Below are 24,642 nucleotides of genomic sequence, written 5' to 3'. Positions count from 1 at the left end.
GAAGTATGAGAGACAAAGTCTGGCCATTCTGGTTTCTAAGGAACATTCTGATTGTACTTCTTCCAACAGATTGGTTTGTTCTTTTGACAGTCCATGGTACTTTTAATATTTTCCTCCAACACCATAACTCAAATGCATGACTTCTTTTGTGATCTTTCTTATTCACTGTCCAACTTTCACATACATATGAGGTTATTGAAAATACCATGGCTTGGGTCACTTTAATCCTCAAAATGACATCTTTGTTATAAAAGGCACACTTTAATCCTCAAACTGACATCTTTGCTTTTGAATACTTTAAAGAGGTCTTGTGCAACAGATTTGCCTGATGCAATACGTTGTTTGAGTTTTTGACTCTATGAGTGTTGGAAGTTGACCAGGGCAAAATGACATCATTGGCAACTTCAATCTTTTCTCTATTTATATAGATGTTATTTATTAGTCCAGTGGTGAGGATTTTTGTTTTCTTTACATTGAGTTGCAACCCATACAGAAGGCTGTGGTCTTTGATCTTCATCAGTAAGTGTTTTAAATCCTCTTTGCTTTCAGCAAGCAGAGTTGTATCATATGCATACTGCAGGTTGCTAATGAGTCTTCCTTCAATCCTGATGCCTGTTTTTCTTCATATAATTCAGCTTCTCGTATTATTTGCTCAGCATACAGATTGAATAAATACGGTAAAATAATACAACCCTGGTTCACAAATTTCCTAATTTTAAACCATCGGGTGTTCCCTTTTTGTATTGAAACTAACTGCCTCATGGTCTGTGTACAGGTTCCTCATGAGTACTCTCAAGTGTTCCGGAATAATTATTCTACACTAAAGGAGCTCTGGTAGCGTAGTGGTTACGAATTGGGCTGCGAACCTTAAGGTCAGTGGTTCGAAACTACCAGCCGCTCCGCGGGAGAAAGATGAGGCTTTCTACTCCCGTAAAGATTTACACCCTTGGAAACCCTGTACAGGGTCGCTATGGGTTGGAACCGACTCGATGGCACTTAACAACAACAACAACAATGTTGCACATAGATTGTCCTGATCCCCACAATCAAAATTCTCTGCATAGTCAACATGGCACAGGAAAAAAATTAAAAAGGCACAGGTAAACATCTTTCTGGTATTCTTTGCTTTTAGCCAAGATCCATTTGAGAAAGCAATGATAGCTCTCATTCCACGTGCTCTTCTGAATCCAGCTTGAAACTCTGGAAGCTCTCTGTCAATGTATGGTTGTAGCCGTTTTGAATTAGCCCTAGCAAATTTTACTCACGTACGATATTAATGGTATTGTCTGATGATTTCGACATTCTATTGGGTCACTCTTTTTGGAATGGGTACAACTCTTCCAGTCAGTTGGCTAGGTCCTCCAAATTCCTTGGCATAGATGAGTAAGTGCTTCCAGTGCTGCATAGTTTGTTGAAAGATTTCAATTTGTATTCCATCAATTCCCAATGCCTTGTTCTTTGCCAGTGCCTTCGATGTACTTTGGACTTCTTCCTTCAGTATCAATGGATCTTGATCATATGCTACCTCTTGAAATGGTTGAACAGTGGCCTTTTTTTAGTATAGTGACTCTGTGTATTTCTTCCATTTTCTTTTGAGGCTTTCTGCATCTGTCAATATTTTGCCCATGTTGTTGTTTTTGTTATTATGCACTGTTGAGTTGGTTCAGACCCAAAGCTACCCTGTATTGGGTTTCCAGGGAGCAGCTAGTGAGCTTGAACCACCAACCTTGCAGTTCACATGACTTTGCGGATTGTTGCATTAGCCCACAGTGCTGCACCAGGACTCAAAGAATCTTTCAATACTGCAAAATGAGGCTTGATTTTTTTCTTCATTTTCTTCAGCTTGAGAAAAGCTGAAAATGATCTTCTCTTTTGGTTTTCTAACTCCGTATCTTTGCATGTTTCTTTATAATATCCAACTTTGTCTTCTTGAGCTGACCTTTGAAATTTTCTATTCAGCTCTTTTACCTTCATTTCTTCCATATGCTTTAGCATCTGTGTGATGAAAAACAAGTTTCAGAGTCTCTTCTAGCATCCGTTTTTATCTTTTCCGTCTTTGTTGTCTTCTTAATGACCTTTTGTTTTCTTCCTGTATGATGTTCTTAATGTCATACCACATCTGTTCTGGTCTTCGTTCTTTAGTGTCTAATGCATCAATCTGCAGTTGGGATATATTCAAAGCCATATTTTACCTCTTGTGGACTTGTTTTACCTTTCTTCAGCTTCATCCTGAATTTTCATATGAGCAATTGATGGTCTGTTCCACATTCTGCCCCTGGCCTTGTTTTGGCTGATGATATGAAGCTATATCTCTTTCCACAGATATAGTCAACTTGATTTCTGTATATTCCAAATGGTGAGTTCTATCTGTATAGTAGTCCTTTATGTTGTTCAAAAGAGTTATTTGCAATGAAAAAGTTTTTGGTCTTTCAAAATTCAATCATGCAATCTCCAGAATTGTTTCTGTCACCAAGGCTGTATTTTCCAAATATTGATCTTTCTTCTTTGTTTCCAACTTTTGCATTCCAATCACCAGTAATTATCAACACATCTTGATTGTATGTTTGATCAATTTCAGACTGAAGAAGTTGGTAAAATTCGGTTTCATCATCACTGGCTTTAGTGGTTTGTGTGTAAATTTGAGTAATAGTGGTATTGGCTAGTCTTCCGTGTCGGTTTATGTATTATCCTATCACAGACAGCGTTGTACTTCAAACAGATCTTGATATGTTCCTTTTGATGATGAATGTGACACCATTCTTCTTCAATTTGTCATTCTTGGCATGGTAAACCATATGATTGTCAATTGTCAGATTCTAAATGGCCAATACCAGTGCATCTCAGCTCACTAATGCCTAGAATACTGATGGTTTATGTGTTCCATTTCATTGTTTACAATTTCCAATTTTCTTACATTCATATTTCATACATTCTTTGTTCTGATTATTAATGGATGTTTACAGTTGTTTCTCTCCATTTTAAGTTGTGCCCCATCAGCACATGAAGGTCCTGAAGGCTTTACTCCGTTCACGTCATCACGGTCAACTCTACTTAGATGAGGCAGTTTTATTTTGCATGCCTTCCAACCTGAGGGACTCATTTCTGGCACTGTATCTGACAGTATTCTTATGCTCTTCATCATGTTTCAATATTGAAAAATTCTGAAAATAACAGTTGTTGTTGTTGTTAATTACTGTCGAGTCGAGTTCGACCCATGGCGATCCTGTATAGGGTTTCCAAGGAGCAGCTGGTGAGCTTGAACCACTGGCCTTGCAGTTCAAACGACTTTGCAGTCTGACGCATTAGCCCACAGCGCCACACCTGCTATTTGTAAAGTTTTCAGTGACTAAATATTTGGCAATATTTCGTATTTCTTTCCTAGTTTGTTGTCATCTGGATGCTCAGTTGAAACCTGTCCATCATGGGTGACCCTGCTGGTATTAAAGATACCTATGGCATAGTTTCCAGAATCACAGCAACACATGTCACTACAGTATCACAAACTGACAGACAAGTGGTGGAGCTAAGTACTCTGTGGAAAAACAATTTAAATCAATGCAAATACTCTATAGAGTTAATATTCAGTGAGGATTCATTTTTTATCTAACCTTTTACTATGTTGGTTGCAAAATGTTGAGTTTTCAGTTATATCACCCTGTTTGCACTTATCAGTATGTTTGTTTCATTAGACTTAAATTTATAGTCAAAATTTAAAGACGTTTTGACTGTTTTTACTAAGTCAGTAAATACTTTTTCCAGTCACATACAGCACACGGATGTAGGCACAAAGTAGAGAGCTGAATTTAACCAAGGTTGTGGTTTTGTTAAGAGTTTAAATACAAAATGAGAAAAGGGAAGGGAAATCTCATGAGACTGGGAAGTGGTTGCAATGATTTCCCCTGGAATTGAAGTTGGATAAGGAGATAAGATAAATACAGGACTGCAAATCACAATGTTGGCAGTTCAAACCTACCAGCCACTTGGCAGGAGAAAGATGAGGCCTTCTACTTCTATAAAAATGTATGTTGTTGTTGTTATTGTTAAGTGCCGTCGAGTCAGTTCTGACCCACAGCGACCCTGTACAGGGTTTCCGAGGGTGTAAATCTTTACGGGAGTAGAAAGCCTCATCTTGCTCCCGCGGAGCGGCTGGTAGTTTCGAACCGCTGACCTTAAGGTTCACAGCCCGATTCGTAACCAAATTCTGTACAAGATCATTATGTGTCGAATTCTACTCACTTGCAGTGGATTTGGGTTTTGGTAAGAAGATGAGCAAGGACTCTATCGTGAGCACAAAGTTTTCCCACAAACTTCTTTTCATACGTAGAATATTAACATTCCAAAACTAGGTGAAAAGGGACACTCAGAGAAATGTTAGTAACTCTTATTCCGTTAGTCCTGTTACCTCACCATTTCTTATAGATAGGCAAATTTGATGTTTTCTTGTCCAGGTATGGGTTAATGTGTTGGACTGCAAGGTCAGTCTGAACCACAAGGTCGGTGGTTCAAGCTCACCAGCCTCTCCTCAGAAACCCTATACAGGGTCTCTATAAGTTGGAACTGATTCAACAGCGCTTAAAAGCAAAAGGTTTTCTTCCTTGTGTTTCTCTTTTGTAAAGATTAAACACATTTAAAAGATAGCACACCATAAATGCTTTTGCATTTTTTGTGTTCTTGTTAAGTGTCATCAAGTCGGTTCCAACTCATAGCAACACTGTATAGGGCTCTCAAGAATCAGCTGGTGGTTTGAACTTTAGAAGCCACTTTATATGAGTCATTCTCAATTTTCTCATTCTTTGGTACAGATATATAGGACTCTATTGAAAGTACATATCATAGTTTATTCAAGCAGTCTCAGACTGGGATATTTAGGAGGTGTCTAATATTATACAATTATACATATATATGCAAACAGTTCTTCATGCATATATATGTCTGTATTATTGGGCAGAATTTTTAATGGTGAATTCCTAGGAGAGGGGTTGATCTATCAATAGGTAAGTACATATATGGTGGCTGGCTGTGTGCCGTGGAGTTGATTCTGACTCATAGCGACCCTGTACAGGGTTTCCAAGGCTGTAAATTTTTATGGGAGCAGAACACCTCATTTTTCTCCCTAAGTACATGTATAGTTCTATTTATTGTTGTTGTTAAGTGATGCCATGTTGTTTCTTACTCATAGTGACCCAGTATAGGAGTTTCAAGGAATAGCTAGTGGCTTTGAACCACAGATATGGTTTGCAGCACTGTTTATCCTACAGTTGTTGATATTAGTGCTGTTGAGTCGATTCTGAACCATAGCGACCCCTATATAGGGTTTCCAAGCAGTGGCTGGCGAGATTGAACCACCAACCTTGTGGTTCAAACCGACCTTGAAGCCCAGTGCTTACATTACTCAGGTTCAGTAATGGTCAAATAACCTGATTTAAATCCAGGCCTCTCACTTAAAAGTATCTAACTTTGGGCAATGGACTAAGTAACATTTATCCTAAATCCCCTTACGTAGCAAATGAAGATAATATTATCTTTTTTAGAGGATTGTTGTAAGACTGAAAGCACCTAGCCTAAATTCAGATATGGAATAGGTACTCAATACTGGTTTCTGTATTGTAATTGTTTTGCCATCTTGTTGTTATTGTTAAGTGCCATGGAGTTAGTTCTGACTCATAGTGACCCTGTGTGGGGCTTCTGAGACTTTAAATCTTCACGGAAGCAGAAAGCGTCACATTACACCAACTGAATGTTTGCACAGGAAAGGACTACGAGTATTGTAAGATAATAAATTTATATTGTTTTAAGACACTACATTTATAGTAATTTTATACAGCAGCAACAGTGAATAAGACCTCGTGTATTCATTTACTGGGTTTGCCTTGTGGGACAAGTACGTCAATTGGCATAACTTAGTAAAGATAATGTTCTACATTCTAGTTTGGTGAATAGTGTTTGGGGTCTTAAAAGCTTACAAAAGGCTTTCTATGATGTAACTATTGGTCTCTTCCCATGTAGAGCAAAAGTGAGTGAAGGAAACCAAAGACTTAAGAAACAGATTAGTCCACAGCATTTACATGGTGTCCAACTACCATTACCAACCATTCTGACTAGGGACACAACAGAAAGGTCAATTAGAATGGAAGAAAACTGTAGAACAAAGGTCAATTTTCAGACTTACTAGAACCCCGAAAACTTTGCCTTTTAACCTAGAACTGAAGCCATTGCTGGAGATCACCTTTCAGGAAAATGATAGATTAACATATATTGTTATTGTTGTTAGGTACCATGGAGTCAGTATTGACTCATAGAGACCTTATGCACAGCAGAGCCCGCTGATGCTGCCACTTGGCCAATCCATCTCACTGGAGGTCTTCCTCTTTTTCTCTGACCCTCCACCTTACCAAACATGATATCCTTCTCCAGCAACTGGTCCCTCCTGACAATATGTCTGAAGAATGAAAGATGAAGTTTGGCCATCCTGGCCTCCAAGGAGCACTCTGGCTACACTTCTTCTAACACAGATCTGTTTCTTCTTTTGGCAGCCCATGGCACTTTCAGTATTCTCCTCCAACACCATAACTCATAGGCATCAGTTCTTCTACGGTCTTCCTTACTCACTGTCCAGCTTTTGCATGCATATGAGCTTATTGAAAATACCATGACTTGGGTCAGGCACACCTTAGTCCTCAAGCTGACATCTTTGCTCTTCAACATTTTCAAAAGGTCTTGTGCAGCATATTTGCCTAATGCAATTTGTTGTTTGATTTGTTGACTTCTGCTTCAATGAGTGTTGATAGTTGTTCCAAGAAAAAGGAAGACCTTGACGACTTCAGTCTTTTTCTCTATGATAAGAATGTTGTTTATTGGTCCAGTGGTGAGGATTTTTGTTTTCTTTACATTGAGATGTAATCCATACTGAAGGCTATGCTATTTGATCTTCATCAGTAAATATTTTAAGTCTTCTTCACTTTCAGTAAGCAAGGTTGTGTCATCTGCATATCACAGGTTGTTAATGAGTCTTCCTCCAATCCTGATATATAAAAACAGTGACACCCATGAGAAATGTACTCCTTTAAACATTCAACTGTACTAGACTAAATGGTCAACATTATCCCAAAAATAAAGATGAAAAGGCGAGGAAGGGTAGGGAAACTGGATAGATGGAATCAGAGTAGGCAGGGTGGACATTGTAAGAGTATTGACACATTTTACAAACTATAACCAATAGCAAGAAACAATTTGGGTATAAATTAATGAATAGGAATCTAATTTGCTGAGTGAACTTTCATCTAAACCACAATAAAACCTTCAAGTAAGAAAATGATATCAATACCACATTGTAAAAGAGTACAAGTTGATTTTATTTATTATTAATGGAAGGAAACATTGCCAAGTCCTGCGCCTTCTACCATGACCTGTTCTGAATTGGACCATTGTGATCCATTGGATTTTCAGTGACTGATTTTTCATAAGTAGATTGCCAGGGTTTTCTTTCTAGTCTGTCTTAGTCTGGAAGTTCCAGAGTGGGAACTGAATTCAAGTCTTCCATATGAAATGTGAGATTTCTAGTACTGTACTATTGATTGCCTAGATATCATAGTTGTTGGTGGTAAGTGCTGTCAAGATGGTTCTGACTCATAGCAACCCTGTATAGGGTTACTGAAGAATGGCTGGTGAGTTTGAATCACCAACCTTGCGGTCAAGTGCTTACCCTACAGGTATCATAGTATGTTTGTTGTTGCTGTTGTTATTAAGTGATTTTGAGTTGGGTCAACTCATAGTGACCCTATATAGGGTTCCAATGAGCAGCTGGTGAGCTTGAATTGCCAACCTTCTAGTTCAAACTGACTTTGTAGCCCAGTTTGTTAACCCATAGCGCCACACCAGGACTTCATCATAGTACATGTTGTTGCTGTTCTTATGTGCCGTTGAGTAGGTTCCGACCCATAGTAACCATGTATAGGATTTCCGAGGAGCAGCTGGTGAGCTTGAATCACCAACCTTGCAGTTCAAACAGCTTTGCAGTCTGGCGTGTTAGCCCACCTATTAGGCCCTCAATTCTTAGAACTGGTATGATTGAGAATTTTATCTAAACTTAATAATCCCCTAAATAAAGTATATGAGTTAAAAGCAATTTAAGCTTGAGCTGTTTATAAAACAAAAAATAGTTTCAAGCAGTCGCTCTTCCTATGACATGAAATGGCCAAAATTATAAAAAATGTTTGAATAATGTTGCAAAAAGCAAACTTAGGATGCTTGCATACGGTTTTTTAACTGTAGGTTGGAATAAACTACTTAAATTAAGCAACTGCTCTTCTTTTCATGAATGAGTGGAAATGTGCTAATTGGCTGTGTCTGTTTGGGAAAGCTTTATTAGTAGGCATGAGAGTAAGAGAAAGAAAGAGACTTTTAAAATGTCACATCAGTTACATTCCCGCCAGCAGTTACTGCAAATGGCAAAAGAACACAGAATTTATTCAGAATGCCTGGCTCCCTTTTTAGTTGTTTTACCCTTTCTTTTAGTGTTTGGATCATTCTGCCAACAATGGGATTAATAAATAGGCAGCTGGTTTTCAAAATCTCTGTAAATGGAGAATGAGTTCATACTTGTCATTTGTACACGGCAGAAGTAATTAGAAGACCTGTGGGAGGCTCTTTCATTCTTTAATACATGTATATCCCAGGAAACATGAAGAAAATCCAGTACCTTTTATCTTTTCATTAGGTGATGGTAATTTAAAAAATATATTAAAAAAACGTTTTCCTCTACTTAACCAGACCTAAGAATAAAGTGAAAACCAGTCAAACAAGAGTGAGGTTTAGAAAAGAATTTTAAAATTTTACTTAATTTTTTTTAAGATTAAGCATGCTTTTGTTTACTTTTGAAAACCTGAATTATATGCAGTTAAGTAAGTTTTGAAAATTTTGTTTAGATAGTTTAAATTATACCTTATTTTTTAACTTTTTTGCTAAAATGTAGAAGTATGTGTCACCATTTCTTATAGGTGGTAATGTCTAGTATGTCCCGATTCACATAATGTTTTTATTGCTAAAAGGCATTTGAAGATCATCAGGGTCCCATATACCAAGGAAGGTAGTTGTGGGGGAGAGTGAGTCCCTTGGTGGTACAGATAGTAGCTACCAACCAAAGGATTGGAGGTTTGAATCCACTCAGAAGAAAGACATGGAGATCTACTTTTAAAAAACCAGTCGTTAAAAACATTATGGATCTCAGTTTCTGCTTTAACACATGTGGGGTCACAAAGAGTCAAAGTCAGCTCATGAACCTGCCTTGGTATTCACTTTATCTTAATAATGTATCCTCATAGAATGCCATCGAAGCAAAATCATTTTTTAAGTAAATGACTTGTACAGTATATGTTAGGAAAATCCAGTTTTTATATAAGACATTCATAATAATGTTGCCTCTGGGGAGGGGTGTGGTGAGAGAAACAAGATTCCCTTGTCACTTTGGTAACTTTTGCCTAATGTGTATCTTTCAGAGAAAAACAAAACAAAAAAAATCCCCTCTAAGCATTCCTCTCTCCTGATACTCTGTAACCTAAGATATTCTTTGATTTCCTATGATCTTCCCTTTCAGTTTCTTTTGCATGTGAAAGAAATGCTTTCTGAATTCATTGACTTTTCTACTCCATCTCTAATTAATTTTGAAATCCCTACTCCTTTCAGTGAAGTCACCAAAGATTTCTTGCTGTGAAATGCTGTGACCTCTTTGTGAAGGTTATTTAACCTTTGTGGGTCACTTGAGACTTTCAGTTCTCTTTCCAGCCCATTCCACACCATTGTCTCTTGCTTCTTTTTTTATCCTGTCTGCCTACTCCTTCATGAGCATCTTTCCTGTGCTGCCACCTTTATCTGCTCTGTACTCTCTCCATGAGCCACTCTGTGGTGAAATCATCTATCTGTGTCAGCAGCTGTGACCTCTCTCCTGAGCTCTGGACCAGCATGTTTACTGACCCACTAGGTGTGCTTCACTCCCTATTCCATACCAGTTCACCAGTTTCTGTGGAGTCAGCATTGATTCATGGGATGCCGTGGGTGTCTTAGTAGAATTGTGTGTCATTGTTTTTAACGATTAAATTTACCTGAAATAAATCAGCAGGCTTTTTTTCTGAGACATTTCTAGGTAGACTTGAACCTCCCAAGGTTTTGGTTAACAGCCTAGCGTGTTAACTGTTTGCACCACCCAAAAGTACACCCATTCTATAGGCACCTCAACATAAAAATTTTTCAACTTGAACGTATCCTGCATTCCTTCAAAATCCAAATCCCTCAAAATTTCCATTTACTCTATTTCTGTAGTTAACAGTATCCAAACCAGAACCTAGAAATCATCCTTAATTTCTACCTCCACCTCACAAGGTGTTTTTTTTTTTGGGGGGGGGGGGCACAGATTTAATGTAACACACACGCGCTGGCTGTATTTTCATCATTAGCTTTTATTTTACAATAAGTTGCTAAAATATGTAGTGCCATGCCAGATGGACTTGGGAGAAATTTCATACATATAAATGCTCTGTCCTTGTTAAACTGTGAGGGGAAAAAAAATCATTTGAATGACTCCTCTACATTGACAATTTTGTGTTTAAGAGCCTACAGAAACCTCACCCCAGAGGCTTTTCTGCATTTGAAACTTGAGTTAGGTTTTTAAATTTGAAACTATATTAGCAATGCTATAACTTCACAAAGCTAGTGATTTAGTGTTTCAGTATTCATAATGTGTTGTACCTGGTTTCCTATTCAGTCCCATGAAAAACTAGTATCTTCTCTTGCAATATTAGAATTACCTTTAATATTACTTTTGTTTGTTATGTGTTACATACAGAGAAGTCAGGAATTATTGAAATAAAATCAGAGTTAAAATTTGTTGTGTGTCTATTATATAATAGATTTTAAAGTCAGCACATTATAGCGATCATATGATTTGAGTTTAATCCATCTGATAATTTGATTCAGAATGGATACACTCAGAATCAGAGGCATTATTTAACTTGCCCAGATTACAGTGTTATGTTGAATGCTCTTCCCAGTGCTTCTCCTGAGGCGTTTTAAGTATGAAGTGTAGCCTTTGTATCCCTGTAAGTAATACAGTTAAGAATGGGATTTATCAGCATCTCCATTTTATCAGGAGTCGATTTCCTCACAGTCAGTATTTTTCATGTATCAGTGGCCTTTTATGACGGAAGATTTTGCTGTAACTTCATTGGCATCACCTCGATCATCTATAGCCCTGAGGAGTGATACATAAAGGTGGTGAAATTGAGATTAATTTGGAACTTCTATTTTGTAATTTGTTTTAATCGAAGGGTAGTTTTGACACAATCTTCTAAACATAGGAAACAAGAGAAATTATTCCATGTAAAGTATTATTTTATATGTTAACAATATTCTACCTACTTCTTTGACTATTTGGTACCCAAAGGAGGGCTATAATAATATGGTGAGTAATTAATATTCTTTCTCTCTTTCTCTCTTTCAGTGCAATGAAACCTCATTCTTTTTTGAAGCTCGAAGTAAAACTGCTTGCAAACATCTCTGGAAATGTAGTGTAGAGCATCATACATTTTTTAGGTACGCCAATGTGAAAGTGTTTTTCATTGTCCTACCAAATTATAATTGCTTTTGTTTTTATAGCCAGAATTCTGTTGTCTGTACATAGAAACATATAAATGTTTCCCTTTATTAATTTTTTTAGTCACCTAGTTTTTTTGGATTGTATTAATACAAGCATGTGAGGGAGCTTCAAAATGTTTGTGGAAAAATTGCATTATCTTTTCATTACATTTTTCCATGACCTTTATTTAAAGCTCCCCCTTGTATATATGCATAGATATCTTAGTTGTTTATATTCTTAAAAAGGGCAAGTCAAGGATAGTTTTTATTTTCAGTTAAATAAGGGAATATAGCTTTGTTGTTAAGTACTATTGAGTCGATTCCGACTCATAGCAACCCTGTATAGGGTTTCCGAGGAGAAGCTGGTGAGCTTGAACCGCTGAACTTGCAATTCAATATAGCTTTGGACATACCTAATGGGAAATGTCTAAATTACTATTAACTACCTAGTGGAGTCCTGGTGTGGAACTGTAGGATAAGCACTGGACCACAGGGTTGGTTTGAGACTCAAGGTTGGTGGTTCAAACTCACCAGCCACTTCTCAGAAACCCTATACAGGGTTCCTATGAGTCGGACCGACTTGATGGCACTCAGCAACAACAACAATTAACCAATAATTAACCACCTATGAATCGTGGTGTGGCATTATAGGACAAGCGCTGGTCTGCTAACCACAAGGTCAGTGGTTCAAACCCACCAGCCATTTCTTGGAAACCCTATACAGTGTCGCTATGAGTCAGAACTGATTAGAAGGCACCTAACAACAACAATTAGCCATCTAAGTGAAGGTGTATAGTTGGCAATTGTGTGTATAAAGTTGAAGTTTACTGGAAAGGCCCAGACTGGTGATGTAAATTTGGTAGGTGTTAAAGGAAAAGGGGCTGAATGATATGATCTATAGAAAAAGTCAACAGAGGGAAAACCAGAAAGCTAGTGGACTGAGATTTAGGATCCTCCCAATATTTAGAGAGGAGTCCTGGTGTGGCACTCTGGGTTAATGCAACTGAAAGGTCGGTTTGAACTGCAAGGTCGGCATTCCAAGCTCACCAGCCATTACTCAGTAACCCTATACAGGGTGGGTGGCTGTGAGTCAGAACCAACTTGACAGCACTTAACACAGCAATAGTTAGAGAACAGGAAGAGCCTGCAGAATTCCAGGAGTGACTAGGAGAGTGTGCGGTGACCCCAGAGATAAATAAGGAAAATGTCTCTATGAAGCTAGGGAATTGACCATTAGATCACAGGGACATTTTCTGTTTGTTTGACTCACATTCTTATGTTACAAAGATAAAACTGATTTTATCAGATAATACAAATCTATTTTGATTAAACACTAAATAAAATTCTCCCCCTTACTCCCATTTGATTTACATGAAACAGTTATGGAGTCCCTCTTGGTACAAATGGTTTTAACTTTGTCATGTGAATTGGGTGAGGGTTTACAAAGCAGATCATCAGTTTTACATTCAACAACTCATATATTTTTGTTTCATCTCATTGCTTACAATCCCCTCAATGTTGATATAAATTAATCCTCCTCCTCCCTGTGTTTCCTGTTCCTGTTCCTCCTTTTTTCCTAACCCTTCTGTCCTTGAGAACATGCTGCCCTTTTGATCTCAAATGATTGATTATTCTAAGACATGCATACTTCATTAGTGTTATTGTTCCCTTTAAAAACCTATCTATTATTTGGCTGAAAATTGAGCCAGAGAATAACTAAAACGTCCAAAGGCAGTGATGTATATAATACTCTAACAAACAGTATGAGTATTTTAATGGTAATGCCTTTATAAAGTTCCAGGTATGTTTATGTTTTAAGTAGTAGCTTAAAATAACAGGTCTTATTTCCTGCCAATAAGTAGAATAAATAAAATATTTTCACTAACTCTGTTAATAGTATTGGCATATTATAGTTCCTCTTATGAGAAGCGTGTCATAAGTATTTGTATTTTTGCCCTTCTTTCTCAAAATTAATTAGAATGCCAGAAAATGAATCAAATTCATTGTCAAGAAAACTCAGCAAATTTGGATCCATGAGTTATAAGCACCGGTACAGGTAAATATGGTTTTTTTTATCCTTAATGTATGAATGCATATATGTATGTATGAATGAGTAAATATGTACTTCATATTTTTTCCCTTATTTTCCACAGTGCCTTGGTGTAAAAGTTTCTTGAAATATTCTTGACAAAAAAGATTTTCCAGATAAAATTATTTATAATGTCTGTATTTACTATTTTAAGGTTAGGGATTTTAGAATATAATAGAGTTTATGAATTTTGGTAAAGTTATCACTTATTTCCAATTATTTTTTGTGTATATGAAACAAGGTGGATGTTCTGAACAGTCCCTGATTGATTGTGTTCCTAGGATTTGATGGATCCCCTATAGTAACTCAAAGTATTCTTTAGGGTGTGAGTTAAATCGGCCTCCTGCAACATTAAGGCTACACCTAGTAATGGTAGCAATTATGTCTAATTTTTTTGAGCAATTACTAAATGCCATGGGCCCCACTTGTTGTTGTTAAGTGCCATGGAGTTGGTTCTGACTCATAGCAACCCTGTATAGGGTTTCCAAGGCTGTAAGACTTTATAGGAGCAGAAAGCCTCATCTTTCTCCCACCGAACAGCTGGTAGTCTCGAACTGCTGACCTTGAGGTTCGTTGCCCTTGCCCTGCTTAGTACTTTCCATTGTTTGTTTCATCTAAGCTCTGGTAGCGTAGTGGTTACGAATCGGGATACGAACCTTAAGGTTAGCGGTTCGAAACTACCAGCTGCTCTGCGGGAGAAAGATGAGGCTTTCTACTCCTGTAAAGATTTACACCCTTGGAAACCCTGTACAGGGTCGCTATGGGTCGGAACCGACTCGACAGCACTTAACAACAACAACAACAACAATCACCACAGTTCTTCTGTATTATCATCCCCCAACTCCATGAACAAACTAAGACCCAGAGGATGAGTCACTTTTCAAGGTGACCAAGCTAGCAAGCAATTACGCTGTTGTCTAATTAATGCCCAAAGACTGTGCATTGAAACACGAGGAGACTGTTAGCCTGTTGTAGAAAAAGCCTTACTGTGATATAACTAGGCACATGTTTGTGTCTTCAAAACCAGAGTTAAAAATGAGAGTGTGTTCTATATTTTGGAATAAGTGCTTTTTATTTGATTTTTTTTGGTTTCCATCTATTCTGTTCAGTAGAGAGCCTATGAGATGCAAGGTAGCTATTAGGTGCCCTGAGACACAAAGGCGGATCAGATTTAAGTGCTTCTGCCTTCAGGGAGCTACAGTATTATCAAAGCAGCGAGGACATTGTAAACCCACCTGCAGGAGATGGGACCACACTGTCCTGTCAGTTCCATAAGAGACATCACATTTAATGACATGCTTCCCTAGGAGACTTAAAGAGAAAGCAGAGTCAAGGGTTGGAAGCACACTAATGTACCAGATTATAATTCCTTTCTTTTACAACCCAGTTTTCTTGAATTTAAAACCAGAGATAATAAAAGAGTAGGTAATTAATTGTTTAGGGCATTTATCTGTGCATATTACACACTATGATATTTGATCTTTTGATGATTTGAAAAGAAAGTTTATGTTTTATTGTATTATAGATATTCTTGATATTTGTATGAAGGCATTCATTGTCTCACAATTTAACCTTCAGGCTATCCCTAGATAGTAATATAATTGTGAGAAATTTAGGGAAAGATCATTTACTTCTCTATTGAGAAAAGCAGCTAATAACCAATATTTGGGGTAATCCTCTAGGTCGTTGTTAAATGCCATTGCATGGGTTCTGACTCACAGCAACCCAGGGTAGGGTTTCCGAGGAGCCACTATTCCCAGTTTATAAAGAGAATATGTAAATTGATCTGCTTATCACTGGACTTAGTTAGTGAACAGGCATCTGTTTCAATGTTCATACTATTGAAATTGTAATTATGCTGTTTAACATATGCTTTAGTTGGCTTCTACAAATCTAGCCATACCTGATTTCTCAAATTTATTGAAATGCAAATGTTGTGGCTACTGGGAATTATTATTAGAATGTTAGTGAAGTTTGCATATTAAATATTTCTTCCAAGAAAGTAATTAAAGGTAACCTTTGCAGAATTGGAGGCTCTGCAAAATCTGTTCTAATTTCATGGCTGGTGTTAACTGCTTAATAAGTCTCAATGAAACCTAAATCTACATGTCTGTATGTAGGAAGCAGTAGTGTTAGCCATCCTTGGAAGAGACACATTTCATGCCACCAGTCAGAGCCTTAAATAGACAAAGGGTAGGTGTCTGACTTCTTGTTAAGTACTGTGGAGTCAGTTCTGACTCATAGTGAGGCTATATAGGGTTTTCAAGGAGCAGCTGTTGGGTTTGAACCACCAACCTGTGGTTAGCAGTCCAGTGCTTATCTGGCAGTACCATACCAGTACTCCAATTGCTGGGTGTTTATTCTCAAGAAAGAAAAAGCCACCAGTTTTTAACATGCATCGTATACCTGACACTGTATTGAGACATTCTGGAGCTATTCTGAAATAAAAGCCGTGCTTTGGAAACATAGACAGCCCCTTCCTGCAGCCTGCATGCTTTTGGAGCAGAGGAGTAAAGAACAGGGTAGAAAAGTGAGTGTGCTGTGTGGATGGATGTTGGTGTCAGCATTTGTGTGCATACTTGGATTTGTTTTTATAATGATGTGTGTGAGTATCCTTGTCTATAAATATTGCTTGATGGAGGAAAACAGAAAGAAATCCTCTTTTGTACATTTTAGACTTGTAAAGTACCAAAAGGATTTTTGCATCCTTTTGGAATAGTAGTCATTACTTAAGGAGACAGAAAATCAGAGTTTTAAAAAATTTATATATACAATAGCTAATCTTTTGTAAAATCCAAAATTAAATTTGTGGAGAAAGACTGAGTTGAAATCTGATCTTTTCATTCATTTTTAAAACTTGTTTTACTATCCAAGACCAATACTTTGATTTAGAGATTGAGTAAATATTTTACTATTAAGTTGATTATCTCCTTCTTTGATTTTCTTAAATTTTTACCTTACTTTTACCCGTTGTTAGATTTGTAGAAAAGGATCTTTGGATATGCAGTAGTTAAGGGTCCTTGAATTCCACAGCTAACTGAAAGGCTGACAGTTTGCACTCACCAGCCACTCCATAGGACAAAGTACCTGCTGATCAGCTCCTCTAAAAATTTTAGTATAGAAAACAAAAAATATTCAGGAGATTCTTAGTTTTCATTCATGAATGAGTTTTATAGTATTCACATTGCTGAAATGAAATCAAGGGCTAAGAGTCACCCTGTTGTTAAGTGCCCTCAAGTTGGTTTCAATTCCTAGGAACAGCTGGTCAGCTTGAACTGCTGACCTTGTGATTTAAACCCACCTTGCAGCCCTGTGCATTAATCCGCAGTGCCACACCAGGACTCCGAGAGCCACACTGAGAACCCAGATACCCTCCTTGTAGGACCTAAGTCATATGATTTCTCATGGGATTTCACATTTCAAAAAGTGTGGAAGAGAGAGCACCTCCTTGGGCTTTTATATGTGTTACTTTGTTTACTTCATATAAGGACTCCTCATGCAGTGCTATAGGATCAGCACTGGACTGGCAAGGTTGGCAGCTCAAACCCACCAGCTATTCCTTGAAACCCTATACGGGGTTGCTATGAGTTAAGAGCACTTAACAACAACAATGACCTACCAAAGGAGGTTTTTTCGTACACTCAATTTTATAGATGAGAAATTTGAAGAGCATAGTGGTTACGAATCGGGCCACAAACTGCAAGGTCAGCAGTTTGAAACTACCAGCTGTTCTGTGGGAGAAAGATGAGGCTTTCTGCTCCTGTAAAGATTTACAGCTTCAGAAACCCTGTACAGGGTCGCTGTGAGTCAGAACTGACTCCACGGCACATAACCACCACCTCAAAAGTAAAGAACCCTTAATCAGTAAAACCGGGAGAGGCTTGGTGTTTCTATTCTTGCTCTCTTCCCACTCCCCGCTGATTGTTAATTGTGTACTCACTTTGAGATTGAAGGATTTGGCAGTACCATTCACCATAGAATTGGGACGAGGGTGAGTGCCAGAGTGTGAGGAGGCAAGGATGTAGTACCATTGAAACTAAGTGTGAGGGTGAAGCAGGACCCTGCAATGTTTCCTTCCGGGTTTACAGGGTCTCTATGAGTTGGAACGGACTCAACGACATCTAACGACAGTATCACAACTGTCCATCTCTATAACTGTCACACACTTTCTGCTACAACCCTAAGAAAGAGTAAGAACAAGGAGAAATATAAATGAGGAAAACAGGGCTCTGGAAGGTTTGCAGAACAACCTGCTAATAGTCACACTGCTGACGAGAGATAAGAGCTATGTTTTCAACTGGGCCCTCAAAGGTACCAGCTGCCCCTTCTTCCCGACTGCCAGGCTCTGCCATGTGGCCAGCTAGAGGCCCGAAAACTTCTTCCTTCCTGGGCCCACGTAGCCTGTCAAAGAACTGTTTTTGCTTCTGGACCATTATCTTAATTAATTTTGTTATATGATTTTTTCATTTCTCCTTTGTTCCAAAGAGAGAAAGCATGAGGAAGCATTGAATAATAAAAGTAAAATCTTACTATCAAAGGCCTAAGTGATCTACATATTGGGTTATATTTTTAGGGCAAATAGTTTTTCCTGTCTGTACATTGAAGTACACAGTGCTAACATCTTTCTGATTATGACAGAGAAAGTGTATTATAAGGTGAACTTATCATCAGACTGCAAACTGTACATAATAATGGAATTTTTCTCTCTAAATGTAAATTTTTTAAAGCTTTCTAGGAGAGAGATATTGAAATTTGTATTATCTTATTACTATCTTTAAAAAATAGTAAAGTTTCTATTGAAAGGCAACTTGTCATTGTTTCTCTTCTTTCTCATCTTTTTGATTTCTGTGAGCTATTGAATATGCAGAAAGAGTTTACAAAGAGAGCAGAGGTGACAAAACCGTGACTTGGCATGAGCTACCATGGATGGGATCTGGCATCTTAGTTCCAGTGGTAACTTCTACCAAGAGGTGTCCCTAGTTGGCCTCATTAGAGCCAATTTTAATGAGTGTTTCAAGCAACCTTTCTTTGTAATAGAACTGGAGGGGGATAGTGAGAATGCAAAATGCTAACAGAAGCACTTAGGACTGAATCTTACTTTCTCTTGTTAAAGTGCCAGTGTGGCACTGTGGGATCAGCACTGGACTCTTAACCACAAGGTTGGTGGTTCAAACCTATCAGCTACTCCTTGGAAACCCATATAGGGTCTTTATGAGTCAGAACTGACTTGTGGGCGTGAAGTCAATATTACTTTCTAAGTCTTGTTTAATCTCCTTTGGGAAGCAATTTGCCAATATTTCACCTTTAAATAATGGGATTAAACAGGACTTGGGACCTTTAAAGGCTTTTATCCACCCCACACCTTGTAGTTGGCTCTGCTAGTGGGGAATCAGAATAAACATGCAGAAATGCATTTTTCCTGAACCTAAATAATATTCTTCTGTGGTGTCCTGGTGTGGTGCTGTAGGATAAACACTGGACTGCTAACCACAAGATCAGCTTTCAAACCTACCAGCCACTCCTCAGAAACCCTATACAGAGTCACTAGGAGTTGGAACCCACTCGACAGCACATAACAACAACAACTAATAATAATAATAATAATATTCTTCTGTGTGATACCAGGATCAGTCACTGGTGCAAATTCCGCAGGTGTGCATTGAAATTTCAGTAAGCTGAATGTTCACTGAAATCTTGATCATAAATTATATGAGGAAAGTTTCTTGATGAGAGTAGCCCAGACTTGGGAAAAGCTTACCCTCTGGAATTCTCTGTATTGCTGGAAAAGAAGCACTTTGTGTGGAGTTCTGGGCTAGCTTTGAATCTCTGGGCTAAAGAGCACAGACCTAGCACAGGTGAGATGGTCTTAATAAGTAGTTGATTGTTCTATAGGAAGGCTCAGAGTTAAATCACATCACATTGAGTGATCCTGTGGGGGATGCTTTACAATTTGCCATTTAAGTACTGCATAGGGGGATAGTCATGTAGATGATTGCTCTTGTGTTGGCCCAACATAGTATCTTTATTATAAAATTGTAGAGCTGGAAGAGACTGTCAGCAACCTCTAGTTCTAGTTCATCATTCTACTTAAATCTAATCCAAATTCTCCGTTTCTTTCTTGCTGTTGTTGTTAAATGCTGTCAAGTCAGTTCCGACTCGTTGTTGTTGTTAAGTGATGTTGTCGGTTCCGACCCATAGCGACCCTGTGTAGGGTTTCTGAGGAGCGACTGGTGAGCTTGAACTGCTGACCTTCTGGTTCAAATGACTTTGCAGTCCAGCGCAGGTGCATTAACCCACAGTACCACAGCAGGACTCATAGTGACCCTGAATAGGATTTCCAACCTTTTGGTTAGCAGACCAATGCTTATCTTACAATGCCACATGGTTCTTTATTAGAGTCTGTCTAAATCTCTCCTTTTGGAATTTAGCACTGCTTCTTTGATCACCTCTGAAATAAGAATCAGTTAAGAACTGCAACATCCTGATAGCCAGTTGTGTCAGTGTGTCATCCCCCTGCCCAAGACTTTGCAGATATTCTGAAAAAGCCCTTGTTTACTTTTGTGGCTATATGATTTTTTTAAACCTCTTTTTAATCAAAATGTTGCATTTTCAAGTGGCAGGACAGCTTTGCAAATGAGCAGAGACCTTTCTATTCAACTTCCCCGGCCAGATCAGAATGTGACAAGAAGTCGAAGCAAGACTTACCCCAAGAGAATAACACAAACCCAGCCAACTGGTAAGTCATGGTGCCCCTAAATCATCATGTAGAACTTGGCATTTCTCTTAGGCTGGTAGTATTACATTCAAGTGGTTACTACAGCCCTATAGTCTTTTTATTATTAATACTAGAATTTTTAATTTAACCCTCAAAATGACCAAGTGATCAATCATTACTAATAAAGTACATGGTGGTAGTGGTTATGTGTGAAGTCAGTTCTGTCTCATAGTGACCCTATATAGGGTTCCCAAGCCTGTAAATCCTTATGGAAGCAGAAAGCCTCATCTTTCTCCTTATGAGCAACTGGTACATGTGAACTGCTAACCTTGCAGTTAGCAGTCCAACTTGTATCCTACTATGCTGCCAGGACTCCATAAGTACATTGTAGCCAACTTAAATCACCATAACCTATTTTATAAATATAACTTTCCTTTTGAAGTGGTTAAATAAAATCTCAACAGAGAAATTTCTTACTTACATGTCTGAGATTGGAATTGAAACAAAACCTTACCAAAAGCCTAAAAAAGAAAACAGATACACTGTTGAGATAAAATTTAATATGCATCGAATCCACTTGATTTTTTTGTTTTTCATTGTACTTTTCTTTTGTTACATAGCAAAATACACATATAGAAAATAACATGACGTATACATTCACAAGGAGCTCTGGCAGTGTAATGGTTAAAAGTCAGGCTGCTAATCTCAAGTTCAGCAGTTCAAAACTACCAGCGATTCCATAAGCGAAAGTTGAGGCTTTCTGCTCCTGTAAAGATTTACAGCCTCAGAAACCCTATTCAGGGTTGCTATGAATCAGAGCCGATTCCACAGCACATCACCACCACCACCACCACATTCTAATGATAATTTTATTGCCTAAGTGTTTTTGTTGTTATTGTTGTTATGTGTTGTCAAGTCAGTTCCAACTCATAGGGACCCTGTATAGGGTTTCTGAGGCCTTAAATCTGCAAGGGAGCAGAAAGCCTCGCCTATCTCCCAAGGAACATTTGGTGGACTAGAACTGTGGATCTTTGTGGTTCCCAGTGCAGTGCTTACCATATTTTGACTGTTTTGACTTTGAATGAGGAAATCACCGTGTATATTCTTTCAAGTCTTGCTTCTTGCTATCAGTATTGTTATGTGTACTGTATGTTAAAATGCTCCATTTTCCTTGCTGTGATCCATTATATGATTAATGTACCATGTAGCATTAGCTTTATCTATTTAACTATCAGCCACTCCACGGGAGAAAGAGGAGGCTTTCTTTTACAGCCTCGGAAACCCTGTACAGGGTCGCTATGGGTCGGAACCAACTCAACGGCACATAACAACAACAACAACAACATTCCACTATTGGTGGACATTTTGGATATTTGGAATTTTGTTTTTATGGAGACTTTCTTGGATAAAGTAACCTAATCAGTTCATTTTAATCTGTTTAATGCTCAAAGATCCCAGAGTTTTGCTGTGAAGTGCTATTGCTGACTTTTGTTTGTGGCTAACTTATGGTTTACTCTTGTCCAGCACCGTCCAGTATTCTCTAACTTCAATGATCTCATCTAAGCCTAAGTATAACCCTATGAGATAGGTGGAACAAGGCACAGGGTTTGTGTCCTTTTTACAGATGAAGAAAACATGGTCACAGCAGCTAGATGGGTGGATCTGGGACAAGATCCCAGGTCTTCTGGGTCTTTCTGCCTTGCTGTATGTGAATGACATTTGTACTAATAATAATTAGCATCTGAACATTGTTTGACAGTTGATATAACATTCTGACATCTACTGTTTTGTTTAATCCTTATGCACAGCCTAGGAGGGAAGTTTGCGTCACTGCTTCTGGATGTTAGAATGTCACCTTACTTATTGTTTCTACAATCAAATTTAAATCTGACTATAAGTCACTTCTTCACACTGGCATAAGAGGAAATTGAATGTTTTTCTAAGGGTTCTACTCCCTCCCACTGCCGTCGAGTCAATTCCACCTCTAGGACAGAATAGAATTGCTCCTTATAGTTTCAGGGCTGTAAATCTTTACGAAAGCAAAATGCCAAATCTTTTCCCCAAACTTGGTGAGTTAAAATGCTGACTTTTTGGTTAGCAGTTCAATGCTTAACCCACTGCACACCAGAGCTCCTTAAGGGTTTTGCAGTGTAGCAAAAATAAATTTTATTAATTTGTGGTAGATTACTTGCCACATAAGTATTATTAATCCCATTTGTTGGATTTGTTGGATGAAGATGAAGACACTAAGATTTAAAGAAATAATTTGGTAAAGTTGTTGTTAAGTTCCCTCTAGTCAGTTTGACTCATAGCTACCCTGTATGGGGTTTCCAAGGAACTGCTGGTGAGTTTGAACCACAGACCTTGAAGTTAGCTGTCCAGTGCTTATCCTACAGCATCCTACCAGGACTCCTAATTTGATAAAGAGTTCATAATAAATAGTTGGCTTAATCAAGAATAACTGTAGTCCTCTCGTGCCTAGACTTATGCTTTATCTTTGTATTTTGTGTGAAGTCAGTTACCACTGAGTAGACAGACTCCAACTGATGGCAAACCCATTTGTGTCAGAATAAAAACTCCATAGGATTTTCAAAGGCTGATTTTTCAGAAGTATATTGCTAGGCCTTCCTTCCAAGGTGCCTCTGGGTGAGCTTGCAGCTCCAACCTTCAGTTAGCAGCCAATTGTACCACGTAGGACTCCTCTCTGTACACATGCAGCCATGGATCCCTTGTGAAACAGCTGAAGTCTGGCTGTAATTAATAAGCAAACTTTCCAATTTTATGCTACTTCCAAAGCACGTTGCCTCCTAAAATTATTCTAAGACTAGCTGAGAATATCAAAAGCATTCCCTGCTCTAAATCAACATTTCATTTCACTTGAGAGGCTGGCAGAATCATACATGCCTGTTATAAAACATGCTCAGGTGCTCCCTCTTTTCTCCTCCTGTACTCTTATAAAAATCTCTGCCTCAATCATGGCAGTGAAACGATACACGATAGGGTGAATGTAAAGCTAATGTTTTCCCATGTAAACTAACACATAATTCACAATAAAACATTAAAAAAAAAAAAAAAATCTGCCTCTGCAAAATGGTTTTGGCTCTCTTTGTTGTTGTTGTTAGGTACCATGAAAGCAGTTTTGACTCATAGTGACCTTATGCACAACAGAACGAAACACTACCCAGTCCTGCGCCATCCTCACAATGTTGTTATGCTTGAGTTCATTGTTCTTTTTCTGGCACTGTATCTGACAATGTTCTGGTGCTGTTCATAACGTTTCAATGTTCAATAGTCCCATGCTATCTGATGGTGTTCAACTCCTTTCATAAGGTTTTCAGTGGCTAGCCATTTAGAAGTAGTCTGTCTCCTTCTTCCTTGTTTGTCTTAGTGTGGAAGCTCAGCTGAAACCTGCTCACCTCGAGTGTGTCCTGCTGGTATTTAAAATACTGTGGCATAGCTTCCAGCATCAAAGCAACACCAAAACACAACAAACTGACTGACAAGTGGTGGTGGCTTTCATTGGAAGCCCAAATATTAGAAGCTGAGTACTTTAGGGACAAGGTTTTCTGCTCTTATTTTTCTTTCTTTTTCGTATGGCTTACATGTGGTGCTGTAGGATAACTTTGGCAGTTCAATCTCACCAGCTGCTTTCAGAAACCCTAAACCAGTTTGCGATAAGTGAGAACCAACTCAATGGCACTTTACAACAACAACAACAACATGACTTATGAAGATCTAGCCAAATACCATTTTCACAAAGCCACTGGGGTCTGTATTGACCTGTCTTCCTATCGTATCCCTCCTGCCTCAGTGTAGTCCAGCCTGTCCCTTCCCACTCCTCTCTTCCATCAGGAATATTAGAGCCTTCTCAGCATAGCCTGTTTTTTTGGGCACATTAGAACACCCTCCTTCGACTGCAGGTGATGAGGTGGTGGATGAGGCACGTGAGTATGTATATCCTAGCCTTTATCATCAGGCATATCTGAAACACAGCACATGTTGTTTGGTGACTTGAGTTGGTTCTGACTCAGAGTGACCGTACATACAACGAAACAGAACCCTGCGTGGTACTGCGCCATCCTCCACAATCTTTCCTATATTGGAACCCCTTGTTGTTGTCAACTGTGTCAATCCATCTCATTGAGAATCTTTCTCTTTTTCGCTGACCTTCCACTTTACCCAGCATCATGTTCTTCTTCAGGGACTGGTCCCT

The 24,642-nt window shown here is 38.4% G+C and overlaps 1 protein-coding gene across 1 annotated transcript in view; it reads left to right on the top strand.

Moving 5' to 3' along the window:
- Nucleotides 1-24,642, top strand: part of EPB41L4A (erythrocyte membrane protein band 4.1 like 4A) — a 376,777-nt gene that overhangs the window by 257,491 nt on the left and 94,644 nt on the right. Inside the window, exons 10-12 of the mRNA XM_006875509.1 lie at nucleotides 11,492-11,583; nucleotides 13,604-13,681; nucleotides 20,329-20,450. Coding sequence (XP_006875571.1) covers nucleotides 11,492-11,583; nucleotides 13,604-13,681; nucleotides 20,329-20,450 — 292 coding nt within the window. The remainder of the gene's footprint in view (nucleotides 1-11,491; nucleotides 11,584-13,603; nucleotides 13,682-20,328; nucleotides 20,451-24,642) is intronic.

This window comes from Chrysochloris asiatica, unplaced genomic scaffold (genome assembly GCF_000296735.1).
Source record: "Chrysochloris asiatica unplaced genomic scaffold, ChrAsi1.0 scaffold00330, whole genome shotgun sequence".
Lineage (NCBI taxonomy): Eukaryota > Metazoa > Chordata > Mammalia > Afrosoricida > Chrysochloridae > Chrysochloris > Chrysochloris asiatica.
The sequence above is the reverse complement of the archived record's forward strand: the minus strand, read 5'-3'. Positions and strand labels throughout refer to the sequence as shown.